The 25239-nt window shown below is 36.5% G+C and overlaps 1 protein-coding gene across 1 annotated transcript in view; it reads left to right on the top strand.

Moving 5' to 3' along the window:
* Positions 1-207: 207 nt before the first annotated feature.
* The window catches only part of TCEA1 (transcription elongation factor A1), a 38190-nt gene continuing 13158 nt past the window's right edge, over positions 208-25239 (top strand). Inside the window, exons 1-6 of the mRNA XM_069099943.1 lie at positions 208-506; positions 7992-8054; positions 13532-13637; positions 16422-16509; positions 21058-21203; positions 23126-23182. Of these exons, the coding sequence (XP_068956044.1) occupies positions 444-506; positions 7992-8054; positions 13532-13637; positions 16422-16509; positions 21058-21203; positions 23126-23182 (523 nt within the window). The 5' untranslated portion in view covers positions 208-443. The remainder of the gene's footprint in view (positions 507-7991; positions 8055-13531; positions 13638-16421; positions 16510-21057; positions 21204-23125; positions 23183-25239) is intronic.

The following is a 25239-nucleotide window of genomic DNA, read 5'->3' as shown; positions in this document are numbered from 1 at the left end:
CTCACCCACGCACTTTAAGTCTATACGCTACGTCGGCAAAGACTGGGAGGGCTTTCTGGTTGGCCTTTCAGGCGAGTTACTACCAACGCAGTCAGCCCCCAGCGCCCAGGGCGGCCGAGTTGGAGCTGTAACCACTTCCGCCTTTCGCTCGCGCCTTCGGTTATCGGAGGTTGATTAGTGCTGCCTGCCCAGCGTCGCCAATGGGTTGATTGACGCTGTCTGCGCCTGGGAGGAGCTGTCGCCGACGCCCGATCTTTATTTGTTGCTGAAGGGGCTTGGGCCTCGGTTTTCCTTGTGTGGTTCCTCTTTCTGTGACACATTCTGGGACTCCAATTCACCTCTCCCGCGCCCGCTCTTTTGACATCGCCCTTTTGCCCCCGCTTCTCCCGCGTCCCGTCCCCACGGGGTGTGGGGGGGGTGGGGTTGCAAAGCCCGCCGAAGCCATGGAGGACGAGATCATTCGCATCGCGAAAAAGATGGATAAGATGGTGCAGAAGAAGAACGCGGTGAGCCAGGCGAGCGGAGAAGGCGCGCGGGGCTCGGGGCTCGAGCTCCGGATGGGGCGGGGCCGGGATGAGGGAGCGCGCGCTCCGACGCTCGGGCCGGCTCGCGCTGGGGCGGCCGCGGGGGGGAGGGCGAGCTGCTCCAGCCGCTCTGGCCGGGGCCTCGCGCCACCAGCCCCGGATGAGGCCGGGAGATGGGGGGGGGGGGGGACGCTGGGAAGCACGAGCAGCTTTGGGCCTGTGCAGGGTGGGAACGGGACTGGGAGCCAGAGCCGGAGGGGTCTGCCCAGCAGCGGCACGTGAAGGCAGCCGCCCCCGAAAGCTCCCTCCGTGCCCCGAGGGACCGCGCTGCGTGCGTGGCTCCGGGCCGGCTCCGAAGTTTGGTCTAGGAGGGGAAACGCCGGGGAAAGAGGCTGGGATTGGGGGCGAGGAACGGGGAGAAACGCAGTGAGGGGTGTGTGTGGAGGGGGGCTGGGGCCCAGGAAACCAAAGCCGCAGCTCCCGAGACTTGGAGTCTCTTGGCGGCCCGAGTTTGAATAAAAAAGGGCTTTCTCGTCCTTTCTCCGGTGAGAGCCGGGGGAGGTTGGGAGGCTCGTATTGACCGACCGACGGACACTCACTCACTCACTCACACGCCCTCTCCCCGCTCACTGTCTGTCTATCTTTCTGTGTCCTCTCTCCCTCTCCTTTTTCCTTTTATATCGGGGATTTTTAACTTTTTGATGTGTCGTGGACACCTTGGGCAGCTTGAGGACGGCCCCCCTCCTCTATCCATATCTCCATATCAACTACAGTACATAAGTATAGAGAATATTCTTTTTTCTCTGAAGTACACGAGAAAACCATTTAGATTGAAATATAGTCGTATTAAAAAAATTGTGGACCCAGGCTAAGCATGTATTCAGAGGCCTAGTGCCTGGTACAAAGTAGGCACGTGATAAATGTTTATTGATTGATTTTATAAATAAAGGCAAGTTGCAATCTATTCTCATAATAGTGAGGTAAATAATTTTATCGACCCTTGCCTAAAAGAGATTATATTAGGAGAAAGCTATATAAACTGGTAGCCATTGTTATTATTGATAACAATAGTGATCTTTTCTAACTCATCTAGGGCTCATGATGAGCTTTTTTGTCCCTACCGAATAGCCCAGGTGACTGCGTTTTCCAAATGTTACCAATTAATACTCTAACCTCCCAGGCCTTCCTCCCCAAACCCCCCTTAATCTCAATCACCACATCTGGAGGGTGATAATCTGTTTTTTCTAGATCAGCGTTGGGATTACTGCTGTGGTAGTTATTGAAGTGTCACATGTGTATGAGGAAAGGGGTCTTCTGGGACCTAGTTATTTTATTTTTTGCCTGTACTTTACATTTTCTATGTCTTAAAAATTTCAGGAAACTTTACATAGTTGGCACTATCTGTCTTAATTCACTTTCTACGAACTTCATTTTTACCCTTTAAAATTTTCCTTCTAATTATTCCTGTCTCTTTAAGTGGGATGATTTTTTTTTCCCAAAGTCAAGATTGAAGAGGAGGCAGAAACACACGAGTTACTCTGACTAGAGTTAGTTAAAAAAAAATGGAATGGGCAATTTAGGTTATAGGAGCATAGAGGCCACCAAATCCAACCACTTTAATTTACAGATAAGTAAATTGAGGCATAGAGAGGTTCGTTGACAAGACCAGGGTCACACTAGCGTGATTTGAACTAAGGTCTTTCTGATTCCAAGTCCCATTCTCTGTCCTTAAAGTAATATGCTTGAGGGAACAGGTGGGAGTTATTGACAACTTGTCTGATATGTTGTTGTGGGGATTCTTACTGAGATATGGACTAGGCTAGATTGTTTTCTAAGATCATTTCCATTTGTCTCTCAGATGGAAACACCCAAAGGTGAAAATGTTAAGTCTTAAAGGATTTGATGATATATTTGATTTAGAAAAGTCCACTTCTGTTTTACCCTAATCTATGGCATTTAAAGGACCCTGGGTGCTTTTTTTCTGTTTGACTATTTAACACTGCTTAGCAGCTGTAATTAAGTTTCTATCTGTTAATTTACATTTGTGATATCCTTTTCCTGTGAATACTTTCCTCAAGGCAATTTAAAGCTCCCTCACATAAACACTTTTTATCTTAGAATTTCTTGTGTTTTTTTTTTCCTATAAGGTTTAGTGCTGTATTCTTTACACAAGTGCACTATAAATGCCTTTGTGTAGACACAGATGGCCAAGAAAATTCTACTTTTTTCTGCCTTAAAATCATACTATATAGTCAAATGTCAAAAACTACACAAAAGAGGAAATGAATGAAGCAGGAAGGCATCTTTGAGAGACTAGACCCAACTAAAGTTCTTTGGTTCTGTGAAATAAAAATATTTTAGGAATAAATTGGATTGGGGATTATAAACCTAAATACTGATGTATAATGTTCTTTCTGAAATTAAAAAAAAGGTGACATTAGTTACCCTTTCATCTCCATGTTTTTGTTAAACATTTACTATTTTTCTTTTGACTTAGGGCAAATTACTTGAGCCATACATCAGTGAATGATGAAACCTTTCTATTACATTTATTTTGTTCTTTTTCTCTAGGTCTTTTGATCAGTTACGATAATATATATTGTGAATACATTCATCTGATAGCAGAATTAAATTATTTTTGTTTAGGGTTATCTTATGCAGTTTGTCTTTTCTGCTTTTTAAAATCTGAAGACCCCTTTAGTACCTTGGTGAATCTGAAATCTGAGCATAGTGCTCTATCTAAAACCCTTTTCTATTCTCTTGATGGTATCTTCCCATAAATCCTATCTAAAGAGTTTCTTAAAATTCCTTAGTGCATTTGGGGTCTGCAAAACACATTATTCTGCTCTGGAAAGAGTTTTCACCAGGTAAAATTTTCACTCTTAAAAATACAGAGTTTACGGGGCGGCTAGGTGGCGAAGTGAATAGAGCACTGGCCCAGGACCTGAGTTCAAATGTGATCTCAGACACTTGACACACTTGCTAGCCATGTGACTCTGGTCAAGTCACTTAACCCCAATTGCCCTAAAAAAAAAAGGCAATAAAAAATAAAGTTTACCATATGGCTTTCTTTGCAATGAATTTTCTAAACATGAGTTTAGAGGTGTGATAAATTGTGGCAACCCCTAATTTTCTGAATAGATAAGTTACAGGTAAGTTGTTTTGAAATGAATCTTATTTTGCCTTTGATTTTGATTATAAAATTGGAATTGTGTTTCTGTAGAAAAAAAATTTCTCCCAGTAAAGTGAATAGAAAACTCTGAAATGCTTATTGAGTGGTATTAGTGAAAGTGCTTTGGGGAGCACTTTTATAACTATGGCTCCTTCCCAATTCTGGGATTCTAGACCATAACAAATTTTCATAGAATCAAAGATTTGAGAAGGGACCTTAGAGGCTATCTAGTTCAACCCATAACCTGAATGAGAATTTTCTTAGAACAGACAACTGGTAGTTTGATTTTGTTTCAAATCCTTCCTAAGACAAATATTATTAACCTCTGTTGCTCAGTTTCCTCAACTCTGAAATGAGGGGATTGAATTCTGACCTCTGAGGTGCTTTCCAATTCTCAATCTATGATCATATGACCCTCTAGTAAGCAACACCCTTCCAAGGAATTCCATTCCATTTTTGGATATCTCTAATTTGGGGAAGTTTCTCCTTAAATAAAAACTACATTTTCCTGTTTTATGACTTCTACTGATTATTTCCTGGACCTTAAAGAGTTAGCACCCCAAAACATTTTTTAATTTACTCTAATACGTGTTGTGTGTTGTCACATTTAATTAGTAAGCGTACCTAACCTAGTTTATTCATTTCTTAAGATGAGTGATATTTAAATGACTAAGTGCAGAGAAACCCTGTTTGCTGGTTGTCTGAAGTGAGAAACAGAATAACCAATTTTTAATTATCCATGGATGCTGAGATAGTTCAGATAAAAATCTGTTAACAAACCTGCAGTCTCTTTTTATGTAGTAATTTCAGTCTTTGTCAACAATTATCAAGCCATTGAGAACCATTGAAATAAAATGGACTGGTTTGGCTTCATCTTCTTTGTATCCTCTCTAAGTTGCTATGGTCAACAACTGCAATGAAAAAAAAATAAATGGTCTGGCTTTCATATATGATTGAGGTAGAAAAAATTTGTGTATCAGTGTTCTAAGAACTGTAACTAGACACTTTTGCATTTTTAACAGGTCCTTAAATTTCACATTGAAGGTGAGACTCTTACCATGTGTGGTTCAGTTCAATGTAGCTTTATATTTATGCTAGCTATGTAATCCTGGGTAAATTATCCAGTGCCACAGGCAGCTATCTAAAACTAATAATGGGAAAGTTGCCTAGACAGATGAAATCATAGCAACAGACCAAAAAGTATTTTTAATAAGCATGTTGAAGAGAGGCACTGTAGTGGATAAAGAGCTAGGAAGATCTGAATTTCACCTCTTGACAGACATTGACTATGTGACTTAGCATCTCATTATGTAGCATCTCAGTGCTTTAGGCCAATAGTGTCAGACTCAAATAGGACCACTTAACAAGTACTTTCTTGGGTTTTTTATTGACTTAGAAAACCACACATTAACATTATGTATGTTCTACATATTTTAATTTTTTTTAAATCTTTCCTAATTGCACTTTAAGCTAGTTCTGCCTACACTTAGTACACCTCTACTCTAGGCATCTCTAAAATTATGAAATTATGTTTTTCTCATCCAAGAGTTCCTCATACAAATGAAATCATAGGTCCAGTTTCTATCCTTATGTTGATTTCAGCATATATTAAAGTTGTAGAAAAAACAGGTGGAATATTTACTGTTCTGCAAATTGCATTTATTAAGTTTTAAGGTAGGCAGACTTTCCTTGACCAGGTTAAAAAAAACCTTAAGAGGCACACACACACAACTCTTAGCCAGTTTACTCCCCCATATTAATGTTTCTTTTGAGTGCCTGTAGGTACTAATGATAAGTCATTAGTCACTTTCATAATTCAGGAGACAATTCCATATCATCCGATGATGGTTATATTTTTGCCAATAAATAGTCTCTTAATTAACTATGAAGACCCTGAAGAGGATTTAGATTGTTTTATTTGGAGGAAATTTTAGACTGTGTATATAGAAAGATGGGAAGGATGAGTAAGGAGACAATTTAATTATAGTTTTGAAGGTAGTTTATGTGAGTAATGATGAACAGGTTTCTTAGGTTTTCTTTTGAGGGACTTGAGCCTAAATGGTATTGAATTGCATCAGGAATAATTGAGGTTTGATGTTAGAATACCCTGGGTTGAGTCATAAATATGTTATAAGGTAGACTGATAATTTTCTAAATATAGACTATTAACTGTTCACAGACTACAGCTACTGTGTTTATCAAGAAAGTTTTTCCTTTCAATCTTTGGTGTAAGTGGATAAAAAAAGCATCCTTTCCCCTTCCCAGTTATAGTTAGGACAGTCATCCTATACAAAAATTTAAGCATTTGGATTATGTGAAGCAAGATATTAGAAATCATAGTACCTATTGTAAGAATAGTTGATTTTTTTTGCCTTTATTACAAAGTAAATTTTCTAGTATGTAAAATAGTCCTGTTAACAATTCTTTCAGAAGCCTAATGACCTAAAATTGTAGCGATGATTATTATATCTTAGTTGGAGATTTCTTTATGACTCATAACCATTTTGTCTTAGCAATAAGCTAATCCTTATTGCTATATTATAGATGTACTGCACTGAGTCGTTTCTGCATTATTCATTTTAACTAAGTAATGTAAGAAGTTATCTTACTCCATGATAAAGTGTTAATGTTCCATATTAAAGTATTAATGAACTAGACCCCATATAACTAGACCCCATATATCCAGCTTTCAGTTAGTATTGTGAGGTAGTTTTGGCTTTGAAGTTAAACTGATTCTTTCTTCCTCTTGCATCATTATCAGTAGTAGGTGTTGTAATCTAAGAGTTGATGTTAAATCTGGCTTGTTTGATTTTAGCTTTTCATTGCAAGTTAAATGTAGAATTTGGTTTGAATCCAGATAAACATGACAAATATACATATTTGAGGGGTTCCATTTTTAATCTCAATTCAAAAAAATGCAAAGATTGAGTCTTAAAGTTATAAGACACTAACTTTTCCAGCTAATTCAGGAATGTATGCAAATTACAGTATTTTTAATTCTTTTTTATCTTTGATAATTGCCAAAAATGGGAGGGGGGAAGCTTTATTAGTCTCTCCTGAAATTTCTAGGAGGTACGAGATTTAAAAAATTTTTTTCTTTGGCCTCAATTTTCCTGGTAAAGCACATAGCTTAAGTTTTTCATCGTGGACCATACATGGCTATTTTGTTAGCGAATCCATGGAAATAATACAGCCAAAAAAGTTATACAGTCTGAAAATGTGTAGATGAGTTGGAATCTGGACTGGTTGAGGGAAGTAGCCATGTTGATGAGAATGTATGTGATATGCTTAGTGTAAGTTTTAAGTTATAGATCTTTTATAAAAGAATCTCATGTGTCATAAAATCATGTAAAATTATAAAAATATATCAAAAAATTTTATTTAAAGAATCAGAGGTTGATAAAACTTTCTTAATTCAATAATACTTCTGAAGAGGGGAAAGGCACATATTTAACTTTTTGTACAATAAAATCCTGTGATTTATAAAATGGGCCAAGACTAAGGCTCTTGCCTTGAAGTAGATTTTTGGGGAAGTGGGGATATATATACACACACACACACAAATTGAATTGTCTTTAAGCATTAGAATATTCCTTAGAAGAAATTTGGTATATTGACTATTTAGTGTGAAAAGAACTGACTGGTGTTTCCTTGTTTTCTTGGTGTGTATGGTGGCCAGATGGAATTTGGTGTCATATTATACTGTTATATGTAATTAGAGGCAGCTAGATGGGACAGTGGATAGAATGCCAGTCTTGTAGTCAGGAGGACCTGAGTTCAAATTTAGCCTTAGACACTAGCTATATGACAAGTTATTTAACTTTTGCTTCAGTTGATTCAACTAAAAATGGGGATAATAATGGTACCTCACCCTAGGGTTGTTGTGAGGGTCAAATGAGATAATATTTGTGAAGTCTTAGCATGGTCCCTGACACATAGTAGGTATTATATAAATATTTCTTTTATTTTCCTTTTCCTCTGTGGTGGTTTGACTTTTTACCTGCCTTATTACTTATCTCATCCATATTATCTCCTTGGGTCCTCTCTACCTTGGCTTTTTTTCTTGGTTTACCCTGCCACCCTCCCTCTACTTTGCTCCCCGAGTCTCCCTGTCTCTCTCCACCTGAGCAATAATAAGCAGTACATAGGTCTATCTTTTTTTGCATCTTTGTGCTTGGATGGGCAAATGGAATAAGGTGTCATGGTTAGGAAAACATGCTAAAAGTTCATTTCTACTTTCTCTGCAATATTAAAATGTGACTAAATTAAGTATTTTGATTAATTTTGTTTTATAGGCTGGGGCACTGGATTTGCTAAAGGAACTTAAGAATATTCCCATGACTCTGGAATTATTGCAGGTATGTTTTTATATAATTAGTGGGAATAGGAACTTTTCATAAAATATTAAAGCATATGTAAACAAATGAACCACAGTACCATAAATGCTTACCACTGATTGAAGTTTTTTTTTCTTCCATGTTATAATGGTGTAATTTACTATTTAGTAATTTTTTTAAGTTTATGACAACCTAAAATAGTCATAAATTTGCTTTAAGTTGCACATTTTCAAGAGATTAAAAACATAAGGGGCTGGGGGAAGAATAAGATAACATGTTTTGGGCATTGATTGCTAATTTTATGTTCTGAAGCCTCATTTGGAGATTATGGGAGGGATTTTGATGAATTCTCTTCAAAGTATTCAAAGAAGGAGTTGAACACAATATAGGCAGGTTTTTTTCTGGGACATATTTCTTAGCCAGGGAGTCGTCCTATTCATTATCTTCCTAGCCTAAGTCATAGCTAGATGAAGGTTAGTGACTAAAAGGCAATTTCAGGTAGTTGAAAGAATGCTGGATGTGAAGTCTCAGATGGCTGTGACTTACACCTGTGTGACCTCTCTGGGCTTAAGTTGTCTAAATTCATCTCTTTTTTTTTTTTTTTTGCAATTTTTGGAGGGCAGTTGGGGTTAAGTGACTTGCCCAAGGTCACACAGCTAGGGTGTGTGTGTGTGTGTGTGTGTGTGTGTGTGTGTGTGTGTGTATGTGTGTGTTAAGTGTCTGAGGCTGGATTTGAACTCAGGTCTTCTGACTCCAAAGCCAATGCTCTATTCACTTCGACACCCAGCTGCCCCTTAAATTCATCTCTTAATCTCCCCAATTAGGTTGTCTTCTCCTTGAAGGCAGTGATCATACCTTAATAACTTTTATGTCCTATATAACATGTGGCACAGTGTGTATTGTGTATATCAGTCGTGGTAAATTTAAATAAAAATGGAGCAACTAAACCCTACAGGCTTCATATTGAGTTAGAAAACTAAATAGTAACATTATTTGTGTTATTGTATTTTTATTTTGTTGAATTTTTTGCAATTACATTTTAATCTGATTTGGTTGGCACTCAAGAATATTGTGGTCTACCTGTGGCTATCATGTTTTTGATGCCTTGGATGTATATGCTTACCTAATTTATCAGTTTCTATAGGAGATACCTTACCTAGTAGTATATACTTAAGTCATTAAGTTTTATTATACACTATGTGTCAGTACTTATACAGTGTTGAGTTTTGTTATTGTTTAGTTGTATTTCAGTTGTGTCCAACTTTTTGATCCCCGTTGGGGTTTCCTTAGCAAAGAAACTGGAGTGGCTTGCCATTTCCTTTTCTAATTCATTTTGCAGATGAGGAAATTGAGGCAAACATCATAAGTGACTTACCCTGGGTCACATAAATGTATGAGGCCAGATTTAAACTTGGGAAGATGAGTTTTACTGACTCCAAGCCCATCATTCTATCCAGTATACAAATACGAAGAATGAAACAATCTCTACTCAAAGAGTTCATATTCTAATAGAGGCAGCAAGTACATATGAAAGTATATACAGAATGAATAGAGATTGGGAGAGAGAGGACAAGCAGTTGAGAGGATTAAGAAGTGCTCCATAATAGTGCTTGATCTTTGTCTTGAAAGAAGAAAGGGATTCTGTGGATGTCAGGAGGGAGTGATTTCCAGGCATGAAGAGCAGGAAGTACAAATGCATGGAGATGAGAGGTGGAGTGCTGTGTGTGAGGACCAGAAAAGAGATTTGATCATATCATACAATGAAGGAAGTAGAGTTATATACAGTTGGGCTGGAAAGCTATAAAAAGCTTTAAAAACAAAAACAGGATCCTAGAGGTACTAGGGAGTCATTAGCTTGAATAGGAGCATGGTCAATAGATCTTGCTTAAGGAAAAATCACTTTGGAAACTATATTTATGGAGGATGGATCAGAATAGGGAGAAACTTGGGGAAGTGAGAGCAGATAGAAATCCATCCCAGTAGTCTATGCATGAGGTGATGAGAACCTGAACTTAGGTTGATGTTTTGTCTGAGTAGAGAGAAGGGGTCAAATGTGAGAAATATAAACAGAGAAGCAGTAAAATTTGGGTATGTGAAATAAGTGAAAGTGTTAGAGTTAAGGAGTCAAATCAAGTCAATAAGCATTTATTAAATGTCTTCTATATTTTAGGAACTGATATCTAGGATATATTCGTGAATAATAAAAGCATACAGCATGTCCAAATGTAAAAATTTTGGGGCTTAACCATGCTGCTTTCCATTTATATAGTCAAGTGTGAACAATTTGTTGAGACCTGTGAAGTTCTTTAGGAGCCAATCTCTTATATTTTGAATTCCTATGCAGTTTTTATCTTTCTATTATCTCTGTCTCATTTCTGTAGTTATCTGGGTTAGCATATTATACTTGGGAGACTAGAAGTTAACAGAAAGAGAGAGCAAAGCAATCTAAACCTTTTTCAGGTTCTAAAAATGGTAAATGAAAGCATTTAATTTTTTTAGTTTTAAGTATAGGAATTTAAATCTAATGAGAGAGGAATATAATGAGAGGAGATGGGGAGAGACAGAATGGGGTAAACTATTTCGTATAGAAGAGGCAAGTCAAAATGGTTACAATGGAGGGGAAGAATAGGAAGGCAAAAGGGAATGGGTCAACCTTATTCTCATTGAATTTGGCTTGAGGAGGGAGTGACATACACACTAAATAGAGTATCTCACCCTACAGGAGAATAGGGGGCAAGGGGATGAGAGGGAGGGATCATGGAAGGGAGGGCGTGCTGGGGGGGAGGAAAGTTGGAAGCACTCACTTTTGAAAAGGAACGGGATCAAAATAGAGAATAGAACAAGTGGGTGGTGGGATAGGATGGACAGAAATATAAGTCAGTCTTTTACAATATATCTTCTATGTTAATGTTTTGCATTAGCTACACATGTACAACCTATACTGAACTGCTTATCTTCCCAGTAAGGGTGGTTAACAAGGGAGGAAGGGAATGAATCTGGAATTCAAAGTTTTAAAATCAAATGTTTAAAATTATATATATATATATATATGTATATATGTACTATTATTAATACTATTTTACATGTAATTGGGAAATAAGATATACAGACACTGAGGCATAGAGATCCACCATGTCCTACTGGAAAAGTAGAAGGGGGTATAGGAGAAAATGTGGGAGAGAGCAGATTGGAGGAGGGGATGTCCTGTGGGACTGCTATTTTGGGGTGGTGGGTAGGGGAAAAACGGGGAGAAAATTTGTAACTCAAAATCTGGCGAAAATTGATGATGTAAATAAGAAGTTAATAAAGCATTTGAAAAATGAAAAAAATAGAAATTTAAATTTATTGTATTGATTGACTTATTAAGACTCTAATAGGATAATTATAAAACACGATTCTCAAAGCACCTTTAGGTTTTGCTGTTAAATTTGAAATTCAAGTAACTTTAGGAGAAGACAAAATTATGAGCATTGTGACTGATTAGATGTATTTCTTGTCATCCATATTACCTTTTTTATTTTAAGGTGGATTCATCTAAAGGAATTTTCTACAGTCCCCAGGTGGCCTGAATGTTCTCCCTGTCAATTGTAGATCTGTGATCCTATGATCCAAGGAGTTAAGATAAGGACTAAAAAAAGGAAACTTAATGTTTTTGTGACTTTTGGCCCTCAGAAGTACATATTAGCAAAAGCTAATGTGTTCTTTATACTTATGCCAACCTGCCCTTTTCCATAGATGAATAGTGATATAAAAAATGTTTGCTTAAGGATAACGTTTATTCTTTTAAACATTTTTATTTTAGGATAAAACTTATAATTTTTGTTTTTACATCACCTTTATTTCTGAACTATGCTGCCCATATCTCCTACCCACTGAGGCATCTCTTGAAATATTTGGAAAAAAAGGGGAGACAGTGGAAGACAGTTTAGCTAAACCAACAAACACATCATCTGAATCTGGCAATAGTTCTATTATTTACACACCCAGAGCATATCCCTCCTTTCTTTGTGGAAGTGAGGGTCATTTATTCAACTCTTCTCTGGAACCAGGCTTATCATTATAATTACACAGCATGTAGTTTAAAAAAAATAACAAAACTAAATTTACATTATTGTAGTTATACCTTAGGACAGGCAAACTAATCTAACTGAATCAGTACGGCACTCAGAGGGAGACACAGGTGGCAGCATGTGCAAGTCAAAACAATACCACCCACTGCCACCTTGACCATCATCTTTCCCTTCATTTATATTAGGGAAAAGTCAAAGTCAGGAACTTTCATTTAGTCATTCATTTATTTGTGTCTGTGATCCCTAGCACAGTGCTTAATAAATGTTTGATGATTTATTTGATATGGGTTGTTAATAATTCATATAATTTTTGAGAACTTTGTTCAAGTACTTTGACTTTAACCATTGGGGAATGGCTCTTGATCTTATTTATTTTCATATAGAGGCAACAAGGTAGTACAGTAAATAGAATGCTAGACCTGGAGTCAGGAAAATCAGAGTTCAGATCCAGCCTCAGACACTAGCTGAGTGACCTGGGACAAGTCACAACTTCTCTCTGCCTCAATTTCATCATCTATAAAATGGAGATTACAATAGAAACTACCTCATTAGATTGTTTTCGGGTTCAGTGAATTGATATACTTTGTAGACCTTAAAGTGCTATATAAATGCTGCTAAAATTAACTATATAGTGTCATATATATATATATATATATGTATATATATATAGTGATCCATATATATCTTGGCTGTTTGACCTGTGTTGAAGATACTTGATGCAAAGATTTTCCCTGAATTTCCTGCTTTCCCTCCCCTATGCTAATGACATAGATTTTTTTTGTTCAAAAGATTTTCAGTGCCTTTAAATCAAAATGTTTTCTATGGTTTTGATAACTTCTATTTCTTTTTTTTTTATTAAGATCTCTACCCTTAGTCATATCTATTAAAACTACTTGACTTGGTTCTCTTTTTTTATGGTATAACTTTTAAATTTCAGTTTGTATATCCATTTTAAGCTTATTATGGCATGTGGTATAGAATATTGATGTACATACAATTCCTGCTAAACCTGATTCCCAGTTTTCCCAGCAATTCTTGTCAAATACAGAGTTCTCTCTCAGATAATTTGGGTTCATCAAATACTTAGCTATTGAGATTGCCCAAGTTTGTTTTCAAGAGAGTTTTATAGTTAAAGATAAACAATATGCATATATATATATAATGATATACTTGGTGAACCAGCATTTGATATAATAAAATATTAGACTTGTAATTAAATTTTGTTTGTGTGTGTCTGTGTGTATACATGTGTATAAAGTTTCCTCTGAAGAACTTAAATTGGTCAATAGAATCTTTCAAAATAACATTTTTCAGCATGAATTTGAAAACTGGGTATACAACAAGGAATTGTGTTTAAGTGAAATTTTAGACTATTTCTAATAAGCAATAGTTTGCACAAATAAGTTTACATTTGTGCTTACCTTGCAGTCCACAAGAATTGGAATGTCAGTAAATGCTATACGCAAGCAGAGCACAGATGAAGAAGTTACATCTTTAGCGAAGTCTCTCATCAAATCCTGGAAGAAATTGCTAGGTATTATAATAATCTGTATTTCTCTCTTTTGTCAGTGTTAATTATATTCTTTTCTTCTTTTTGGACTGCAGTTTTTTTCTTCCTCTAAACTTAGAGAATACTGTTATTTTACATCTATAATAATGAATAATGGAATTCTTGACTTCCTAAATCTTTAAGTTAAAAATTAAATAACACTTCATTTTTGGCTTTTCCTATGTATGTAGGCAGAAAAACCCTTGGTCAGAAGAAAGTTAGTTTTTAAAAATACCACTTACTCTAAGTTGTTGGAAGAAGAATAAAAACATAAATTAACTTTAAGGGTATTCTTAAAACAAATTTGAAGTTGCTTATGTTAAACTAATATAGAAATGTATTTTACATTATTTCACATATTTCACACGTAATTGCCTACTGTTTTAGGGAGAAAGGAAGGGGAGAAGGGAGAATTTGGAACTCAAAATTTTATTTTAAAAAATGAATGTTAAAAATCGTCTTTACATGTAATTAGAAAAAATAAAATATTATTTAAAATTTTTTTCTTAAGATCTTAATAAGCAATCTAAAATGATGTTAATCTTTCTATATAAAGACTTGAATTTATTAATTTCAAATTTTTAATAGTTGATGTTTTGATGCATACTGTACTGTATATGCATTTCTAAAAGACAAGTTTATATCTCCTGGAAAGCAACACAGAGCATATAACAGATTTTGTGTATGTGTGTATGTGTGTGTTTTGCTGCAGTGTTTTACTGTAATAATCTTTTAATTATGATTCTTCATACATCTGCCATTCAGAAGAATAGGAAAAACTGATTTAAACATATGCCATAACACTTAGTTTCTCAAGTTGGTGGCACTACCAAATAAGGCCTTTTTTTCTTTTTAAATGTGACTGTAAAGTAACATGTTGTTCTTTTTTTTTTTTTTTAAGCAGTTGGGGTTAAGTAACTTGTTCAAGGTTACACGGCCAGTTATTTCTGGGTGTGGTGCTGAGTATCTCAGCCTGGATTTGATCCAGGTCATCCCGACACTGGAGCTGGTGCTCTTACTCGCTGAGCCACCTGGCCTCCCCTAAGCAATTGGGGTTAAGTAACTTGCTCAAGGTTACACGGCCAGGTGTTTCTGGGTGGGTGCTAAGTGTCTGAGCCCCGGATTCAATCTCCAGGTCATCCAGACACTGGAGCCAGTGCTCTTACTCGCTGTGCTACCTGGCCGCCCCTAACATGTTGTTCTTGATGGGTTTAAAACATATTTGGCTTTAAACTTGATTCCAAAATTTTAATTATTCCTCCACATTTCATTCTGTTCTGAGCTTCTATTCCTACATTACCAGTTGGCTGTTGAACATCTCAAAGTCAGTTTCTCCAAAGCAAAACTCATTATCTTTTTTTGTAAATCTACCTCTCATCTAGACTTATCTGAATTTTTAAGAACACCACAATTATTCTGGTTACCCAGGTTTGCAACCTCAGAGTCATCTTTGGCTCTTTGTTCTCCCTTCCTCCCCTTTGTAGAGTATAGAGTGCTAGGCTTGGACTTAGGAAGACCTAGATTCAGATACTAATTCTAATTAAGTGGCTGTATAGGCAAATCATTTAGACTTTCTAACCCCCAATTTCCTCACCTATAAAATGGGCGTATCTGTGGTGCCTACCTTAGGATTGTTGTGAAGCTCACTGAAAATAGTGTATATAAAGCACTTTGCAAAGGATAAAGTACATTGTAAATGTTAGTTGATATTATGTTGGGGATTAGTTGTTCATTTTGTTTTGTCAGATCTGCCGCTATATTGTCTCTTCCTCCATTGTCTCTTCTCTGCCTCTCTAGAAAGGCCTCCCATCTTTCCCCTGAACTATTAAAATGACCTCCTGTTTGAAGGCTGCTTTGGAAGAAAGTATTAGCCCTTTCTGCTTTCCAACCCATCTTCTACCCAACTGCCAAAACAGCCTTCCTAAAACTCATGGCCATTTAATTCTCAAGATTCTTTCGTGGCTGTCTTTGTTTATGAGATGAAATAAAAAGTCATAGCTTAGCTTTCCATACTTATTTCTTATTATTATTCTTCATATATTATATTTTAGCTAATCTATTTCAATAGAATAGAGATAGCTTGTGGTTTCTTGAAATTAATATTCTCTCACCTTTCTTCTTTTTCACAGTCTTTCCCTCATCTCTAGACCATATTCACTCATCACCTTTGTCTTTTAAAATATCTAGAGTCTTTTACTCAAGGCTCAATTCAGGTGCCATCTCCTACAAAAAAAAACATTTCTGATCCCTTTAGTCACTAATAATCTTCCTCAAATTATCTTACACTTATCTGTGTAAATGTTATGTTCCCTAGTAGAATTTAGGTTCCTTGAATATGGGAAGGGATTAATTTTCTATTCCAGTGCCTGGCACATAGTAGGTATCTCATAAATGCTTGTAGAATAGATATATTTATTTCTAGACCACTGCTGCTTTTTATTTAAATTCATCCTCAATTATAGCATTCTATGACCACATTCTTATTTTGATGTAAAAACATACAAATATCCATTCTAATTCAGGGCAGCATTTTTTAATGAGAGATAAGCAAGTAAAAAAATTTTTTGTCCAGTAGAGAAATGACAGATAGTTCTCAGTGTTATGCTAATAGAATAACTTGATCAAAGATGAGATAAACCTCATCTTTTTATAGAGTTATGCTTTAATGTTTTAAGATTTGAACTTTTCCCCCTTCGGCAAATAGCATTAATAAAACATTTCAGTTTTTATAACATGTGGCTAAAGTTCATTGATTTTATACATTTCCAGATGGACCCTCTACTGATAAAGACTCTGATGAAAAGAAAAAAGAACCTGCTATCTCCTCCCAAAACAGCCCTGAAGCAAAAGAAGAAAGGTATTTTGATCTTAAGTGTGCTTGCCTGATTGTGCAGAAATAATACTCCCTATAAATATTTTTACCGGTTTATCAGTGCCTTGATCTAGTATGTGATATGGCTTCACTTTCCAAAGCCATGCCATTCTTTTCTGCCGAGTCTCTTGTGAACGTAGGGTTTTGTTGCTTATCAAAAAATTCATGTTTACTTGAATAGAAGATCTGGTGTTGGCATTTATGACAGTGTAATAATCAAGCAGAAGGAAATTCCATGATCACCTCTGTCTCATCCACTTCTGAATTTGGGTATGCACCTGCTCATGTATACTATCATTATCTTTTGTTTTTTCCTCTGTGTTCTCAAAATTTTAAAACTTTAAAGTTCAGGAGATAGATAGACATAAAGGAATTATAATATAGCTCATTTCCTATCCTGAAGTGAGCCAGCTTTGCAGTTGTTTTCCTGTTTGGTTCCTTTTTTTCTTTCTCTCCTTGGAAATAAGGAAATTATGATAGACTTTATCACTTTATTTTTTTTTGTTTAAGTATTATAGATGATGTTTGTGGGTTGGGTTTTTTTTTTAACCATAGTCACTTCCCACCAATCACTTTCCTACTCTTCTACCCTCAATAGACCCCTCTTACATCCAAGAAAATCAGTTAAGCAAAATCAGTTGATAGTGTTTGTATTCAGCAAGTAGCTGTATCTTTTTGTCTCTGGTGGTAAATTCTTATGATCAGCTTTCTGACATCAAGATTGATCATTTAATCTGAGTCCCAACTGCTTTTTTCTGATGGTGTTCTCATTTATGTTATTGTAGCTTTGGATATTCTCTTTTTTCCCCTTTATCACAATACATACAAGTTTTTCCATTTTTCTCTGAAGTTCTAATTTACCTTTTCTTATTCTGAATAAGTCTCAGTTCCATTCATATTACCAGAATTGGGGTTGAAATAAGGACACTGTTCATTGATTTATTCATCAGCCATTAGAATCAGGGACCAAATTGAGTAAGATGAAATTTAGTAGGAATAATTGTAAAGTTCTATACTTGGATTAAAAATTAAACTTGACAAGTAAAGCATGGGGGAGGTTTGGGTAGATAGCAGTTACTCTGAAAAAGATGTGGCAGGTTTAGTGGACTGCTAGTTCATTATGAGTCAACATTGTAACATATTAACCAAAAAGTTAATACTGTCCTATACTGCTTCAGGAGAAGCATAATGTTTTGACAGAAAATAGTTCATGGTTTCAATATAATCTGCTCTGGTCTAACCCATAGCTTGAGTACTGTGTTTAGTCCTGGTTAACTTTGTTTTAGGTAAGATGTAGACATATCCATAAAAAGCTAAATAAAAAGGATGATAAGAGAAATGGAGAATACACTGTATGTGAATTGGTGAAGGAGCTGGTACTGGGCTATTTAGTCTGGAGAAGAAAAAATAAAAAGGGATATAATAGCTATATTTAAGTATTTTGAGGAACTATGAGTGGAAGATGGATTAAATTTCTTTTGCTTATACCAGAGGGTAAAACTAGGAGCAGAGAGGCAGATTTGTTTGATGTAAAGAAAAAAGTCTAAAAATTGGAGCTATCAGGGGAGTCTAGGTGGCGCAGTGAATAGTGCACCGGCCCTGGAGTCAGGAGGACCTGAGTTCAAATCCAACCTCAGACACAACACAAAAACTAGCCATGTGATCTTGGGCAAGTCACTTAACCCCAATTGCCCTACCTTCCCCCCTCCAAAAAGTAAAAAAATAAAAATAAAGCTATCCCAGAGTTGGAAAGGCTGTCCTGGGAGGTCTATGCAGAAGCTCCGTTTAGTATGTTTAGTCTAGTATGTTCTAGTTGGTTCAGTGGATAGAACAGGAGACTTGGAATCAGGAAGGCCTAAGTTCAAATTTGGCCTCAGGCACTTACTAGCTATGTGATCCTGAGCCAGTTAGTGAACCTGTTTGCTCATCTGTAAAATGTGGATAATAATAGCAACCACCTCCCAGTGTTCTTGTCAGGATCGAGAGATGTTTGTCCACCATTTAGCACAGTGCCTGACACACAGTAGGTCCTATGCAAATACTAGCTATTATTGTTGTTGTTCTTACTAGGATCATTAGTTATTAGACTAGATGACATCTGAGGTTCCTTCCAACTTTTAGGTTTCCTGAAGTCACATAGAGTTGAGCAAGTTGTTCTAAGTTAAACACACAGGCCTCCATTTTCTGGAAACTTACATTCTAAATCATGACATTGATTTGCTAGATACAGACAGTTTTAGTGTTGTGGAAAGAGTGCTGTATTTCTTATCAGAAGACCTGGGTTAAAAACCTGCCGCTGCCACATATTCACTGTTGGTTTGGAGATAGGCTTCTTGGAACTGCTAGGATCAGATGCAATGATGTTTATAAGATACAGTGTAATTTTTAAAGGCCTCTATTAATAATAATGGATGTTCTATAAAGTTGCAAAACCTTTCTATATTACAAATTTATTTATTTGTTTATTTTTGCTTTTGGGGGAGGAGGCAGGGCAATTGGGGTTAAGTGACTTGCCCAAGGTCACATGGCTAGTAAGTGTTAAGTATCTGAGGCCGGATTTGAACGCAGGTCCTCCTGACTCCTGGGCCCGTGCTCTATTCACTGCGACAGCTAGCTGCCCAAATTTTTTTTTTTTTAATGAGAAGATTAGACTATTGTGCGCAAGATCTTAGATTTAGAGCTGGAAGGGCACTCAAATAGATTATCTTATCCAATTCCTTCATTTTGTAGATGAGAAAATAGAGATTTTTTACATGTATTCTTAGTTGATCTTCTCTATAGTTGTATGAGTAGTTGTTATAGTTATTTTTATTCCCCTTTTCCAGATAAGAAAATGAGGCATATAGGTTGTGATGCCCATGTTCACACAGCTAGGAAATATCAGAGATGGGATTTGAGTGTTAAGTCTTCTTGACTCCAAGTTCATCAGTCTATCCATTTTGCTATCCTTCCAGTCTTGGCAGTATCAGCTGTTATTAAATATATAATGTGTAAAAGATTTGAGACTCAAAAAATGCATCTCTTTCCTAACAAGTACATTGCACTTAATATAGGAACTTAATAAATTTTTGTTGAGTAAAGGAATAAAAACAACTTTTTATAAAAAACAAATTACAAGATGTTATGACTTCACTTAGATAATGTTCATAATCTCTGCTTGAAGAAAATGAAAACATGTGGTAAATACCTAGTGAAATGTTTGTGGCAGGTATTTGGGGGAGAAATATTTCTTGTTGTATTGTACCAGCTAGGCAGTAGTCAAAGGAGTGTTAGAGAAATTCAGAGTGAAGGAAACTATTTGTAGGTAGTGTTGAAATATAAAAGAAACAACTGGTAGGTTACCTATAGTTGGGTGGTAGTAGAAATGATGAGGGAAGGTAGCTTGAGAGAGCTCTTTTGGAGGATGGTGGGAAATATATAAACAACATGAATTATGCAGGAAATGTGCATCTATTCCATTTATTGAGGACTGGGAAGAAATACTTGGTCTAGACATTGGATTCTTGAAATAGAGAAGAAAAAAAGCAGAAATATTTATCTTTGTGAAGTAAAAAGTAGAATTTGGTAGGTTAAAGAAAAAAGTGAAAGAGACTTATCTAACTTGCAGAGTGGGTAAAATAATTCCATCCATGGTGATCAGGCTGTGGGTTGTTTTAGGGAACAGCAAGGAACTCTTTACCATGTAGAACTAGTAGTTTTAAATGCTATAAACAGTGAATTGCAAGGGGAGACTGGTTGGATAATGTCTGTTTTGAAGCCGAAACTGAAAATGGGAAACAGATGATCTCACTTGGAAAGAACTTTGCAGGGTACCTATTTTTGGTGAGAATCTAGTAGAAAAAGTTTGTCTGAAGTAGTTGGTATGGTTAAATTGAGTGAGAAGTACTCTTTAAATTCTTCGCTAAAATACTAGTTTTGCATAGATTTTTTTCTGAAGAGAAAAATTAAGTAGATTTTTCTCCTCCATTACTACCCACTTCTAAGCACTTACGGCTTTTTGCCTGAAGGGGTTGATTTAACTGTATTCTTTCATCTCCTATCTAGATGGAACAGTATCTGCTCAACACTGTTCTCTTGAAGTACATCTAGTACTAATTTAGAGTTAGAATGTTCTCATTTCTCTTCTGATTATTTTTTCATTAAAATACTTCCTTGTCTAGAGCACCAAACTTCTTTATTGTGACATTGTAATTATGAACTGTAATTTTTATTTTAGTATACTTAGATCTATTTCTTAGACTGATTAGGGTTGGCATAAAATATTTTGGTTTCATATATAATTACAGTAGCAATGCATTCACTGTAATTTTAACCTTTGTACTTTCATAGTAGGAAGGAAAGGTTTAAGATCCCCTAATTCCTCTACTAATGTCTAGGCTTTTTGTTCCTATATATTTAAATCATAAAAGGCTCTGTTGCAGATACTTTTGAGTTTCCACTTCATTTAAGCCAAAAGCATTGTTTTTACTGAAAATGATAGCAAGGAAACAAATTGCTTTAAGACAACTTTTTCCTGATTTTTGTCTATTTTAGTAGCTCCAGTAGCAATGCAAGCAACAGAAAGGAAGAGACAAATGCTTCTGATTCCTTCATTCCATCTTTTCCCCGGGCACCAAGCACCTCAGATTCAGTTCGAATGAAGTGCCGAGAGATGCTTGCTGCAGCCCTCAGAACAGGAGGTAAGATCTGCCCAGCTCTTGCAGTGTGCCTTCTGCACTACTGACTCCAGAACATATTAACTTTTTCATCTTAGATGTCTTCCTTTCTTACTCCTGCCATCTTTTGGCATTGATGGAGATTTGGCTCCTTCTGGATGGCATTGCTTTCCTAGCCACTTTCTTTAGTCCTGGCCATACTTTCCTTCATATTCTTTCATTCATAGTGGCAGAGTCAGAAAACTTCTTACTCTCCATTGTTGTCTTCAGACTCATCCTCTTCTACTAATCACAGAATAATCTCTTGTCCTTTTGAGGTTCACACTGTTCAAATTTATCACCCCATCTAGATGCTGGTGTCTTTATCGATCCCTAAAGCATCTTCTGTGACACCTTCTGACTACTTTGGCAAAAGAGGCTCTGAGAGTTGAAGTGACATGCCCAAGGACACACAAGCCAATAATTGTCAAAACCAGAATCTTAATTAAAGTTTTCCTTACTCCAAGTCCAATGATCTTTCCACTGAACCACAATACTTATGCCTTTTTGGCATTTATCTAGTGACAAATAGAACATGATAGAATTTTTACTATTTAAAAAAATATATATACATAGTTTCTATTTATCTTACAATTTTAAAAATAGTAGACCACTTTACTTCGTCAATATTGACTTTCACAAAAGTATTTTATTGCTGTTCACTTGTTTCAGTCATGTCCTACTCTGCATGACCCCATTTTGGGTTTTCTTGGCAAAGATACTGGAGTGGCTTGCCATTTCCTTCTCCAGCTCATTTTACAGATGAGGAAACTGAGGCAAACAGGGTTAAGTGACTTGGACAGGATCACCCAGCCTAGTGTCTGAGGTCAGATTTGAACTTGGGAAAATGAGTCTTCCTGACTCCGTGCTCAGTACTCTATACACTGTACCACCTAGCTGCCTAAATATTACTTCCTAGTTATGTTACTAAAGAACACAGATACTAAAATTGTCTTTGCCAAGGATTAGAGGTGATAGTTCCACTATACTTAATTCTAGTCAGACTGCATTTGGAGCATTGCATTCGGTTCTAGGTGTCACATTTAATTTATAAAATATTCAGAACAAATCAACCAGGATGATTAAAGACCTTCATATCATGTCATAAGAGGGAAATGGGGATGGTTAGCCTAGAGAAGAAAAGATTTCAGGGAGATATAACAACTTTCTTTAAATATTTGAGGGGTTCTTACTTGAAAGGAGGATTAGATTTTTTTTTCTCCTTGGGACTAGAGTACAGAATTAGAAGCAGTAGGCAGAAGTTACAGAATCCAATTTAGGTTTGATCTTAGAAAAACTTTGTTAACATTTGAAGCTATCCAAGTCAATGCTCTGCTTTGGGGGAGTGGGGAGTGGGTTTCCTTTCCTGGAGTTCTTCAAGCAAAGCCTAGATGTGACCTCGTTAGATGTGTTGTACAGAAGATTTTTGTTCATATCTAGGTTGAACTAGATGACCTGTAAGGACCTTCTAACCCTGAGATCTTTTTAGGCAGAGATTAGTGGAAATTAGTTGATTACAGAATCATAAGCAATGTTGTGAAATTATTTGTTGTACATTATTTAATAATATTCAAGCTTTTAGGTTAACTAGTCTACTGTTTTTGCCCTTACAGCATTTCATTTCAACACTTTCATATTGAAAGAAACACATGTGAAAATACTGCTTAAAGATCAAAATGTTAGGTAGTGATAGATGGGGGCAGAGATAAGAATACAAAAACTACAGGTAATTATAAAATTCTTGTGGGCAAACATATTTTCATCTCTGTATCCCTCACAACACTTAACACAGTGGTTTCTAAATTAGAAATTGAATTATTTCACTTGAAGATTTTCCTTTCTTAGGAATTCTTTCCAAATACTTTAAGAAAACTATGGACTTACGCACTTTTAAAAATTATTTTCAGATGACTACATTGCTATTGGGGCTGATGAAGAAGAACTGGGATCTCAGATTGAGGAAGATATCCTTTGAAAATGTAATTAGAGTAGTTTTAGCTTAAGTTTAATATTTGTACCAGTTATCCTCTAATTTTAGATCTTACATAGGGTTTGACAAATATCAGATGGAAATCTCACAACTTAATACCTCATTTAGGACTGTTTGAGAGTGAATGAAAGTGAGAGTTGGATTTTAGGGCTAATATTAACATTTTTCCTTCCTGTTTTTTTTTTTTTTTTTTTGTTGTTGTTCATTGTCACTTAGAAGTAAGGCACATAAAAGTGATGCAGTGTAATTTTTTTTTTCCATTCTTTCTTACCTCAGTACTAGGTTCACTATAATTTTTATGTTCACTCTAAATGTACTATCAAGAAATATTTTATATATGGCTAGGTATAGCAAGTTCAAATACCTTTAAAAATGACTTATTTTCTGAAACTTTGATTATGTGCTTTCATATCCCTTGAGGAGGAAATTAGTACTTATTTTATTCAGTGAATACACCTCAATGCCACCAATATTATCCTACTTCAATTCTGCCTGGCTTTTCCAGTGTGTTCTCTGGCATATATGCTCCATAATGAACAAACTGTCTTTCATCTTCAGTGTCTTCCTTTCTCTAACCATTTTCTGGCACTGACTGAGAGACCTGACGCTCAGAATGACACTATTTCCCTTACTACCCTCTCCAGTACTGGCTGTATTTTATCTCATACTCTTCAACTCGCTGTTAATGGTGATGAAGTCAGAATGTTCCTTCCCTCTCCAACCCCTCTTACTACTTCCAGACTTTACCTGCTTCTTCCTTTGAGCTTTATCCTATCCACATTTATAATCCAGTCTGGATTCTAGTGGTCATTGTCTGTTGACTCCCAAGATAATCTCCTTTCTTCCTTAGAGAGGTGAATACCAAGCTCAGTTTTTCCACCCTAACTCCTACCATCACATTAAGGGATTCTGATATATATTGATGTTCCTTCAGATACCCTAACTTCCCCATTGCTCAATCTATTCAAGACCTCCTTTATTTCTTTTTCTTTCTTTTTTTTTTTTTTTTAAAAGCAATCGGGGTTAAGTAACTTGCTCAAGGTTACACAGCCAGTTACTTCTGGGTGTGGTGCTGAGTATCTGAGCCCAGGATTCAATACAGATCATTCCAACACTGGAGCCAGTGCTCTTACTTGCTGAGCCACCTGGCCGCCCCTAAGCAATTGGGGTTAAGTAACTTGCTCAAGGTTACAAGGCCAGGTGTTTCTGGGTGGGTGCTAAGTGTCTGAACCCGGGATTCGATCCCCAGGTCATCCCGACACTGGAGCCAGTGCTCTTACTCTCTGTGCTACCTGGCCGCCCCGAGACCTCCTTTATTTCAACTACTCACATAGACAGTTATACCTTTAGTGTAACTATAACCCCGCAAATCTTTTCCTTCCATATTTTGCTTCTGAAATTCCTTCATCTGATTATAGTCAGGTCAGTAAACCTGCTACGTGCCAGGCACTGTGCTAAGTGTTGAGGATATAGAAGAGACAAAAGACAGTACCTTTTCTCAAGGAGCTCTTGATCTAATCCTTCTTTCCCTATGTCTTAATAATTTCTATCCCTTTTTTTTTCTTTATGAGGACTTCCATTCCTTCCATCTCTCAAGTGTTTTTCCGAGTCCATCACCCCTGTACTGGCTATGTTCTTCTCTCTTCCATATTTTTGCCCCTTTGTGAGAGGGGTTCAACACTATACTGTTCTCTTTTCTTATGTCCTTTGATTCATTGTGCTATCACTGCCAATCATGGCTTAACAAAACCCAAGCCTTGATCACTGCCATCAACCACTTCCTTTATTCCTATTCTTGGGCTGCTGCACAGAACTGCAGGAAATCACAAAACCATGTTTACTGGGTTCATTCCAAATTTATGTTCTCTAATCAGTTGGGCCCTCACTGGGGCAAGACAATCTACTACCGTGTTTCCCTGATAATAAGACACTGTCTTATTAATTTTTTTGGACAGAAAAACACCAGAGGGCTTATTTTCAGGGGAGGGCTTATTTTAATGAACATTGACAGCAATTTTAATAAACAGGTAA

The sequence above is a fragment of the Petaurus breviceps genome, unplaced genomic scaffold (genome assembly GCF_028583685.1).
Source record: "Petaurus breviceps papuanus isolate PSGF00001 unplaced genomic scaffold, PetGlider_PUasm1.0 38, whole genome shotgun sequence".
Classification (NCBI taxonomy): Eukaryota; Metazoa; Chordata; class Mammalia; order Diprotodontia; family Petauridae; genus Petaurus; species Petaurus breviceps.
This window is presented reverse-complemented; position numbering and strand designations above follow the sequence as displayed.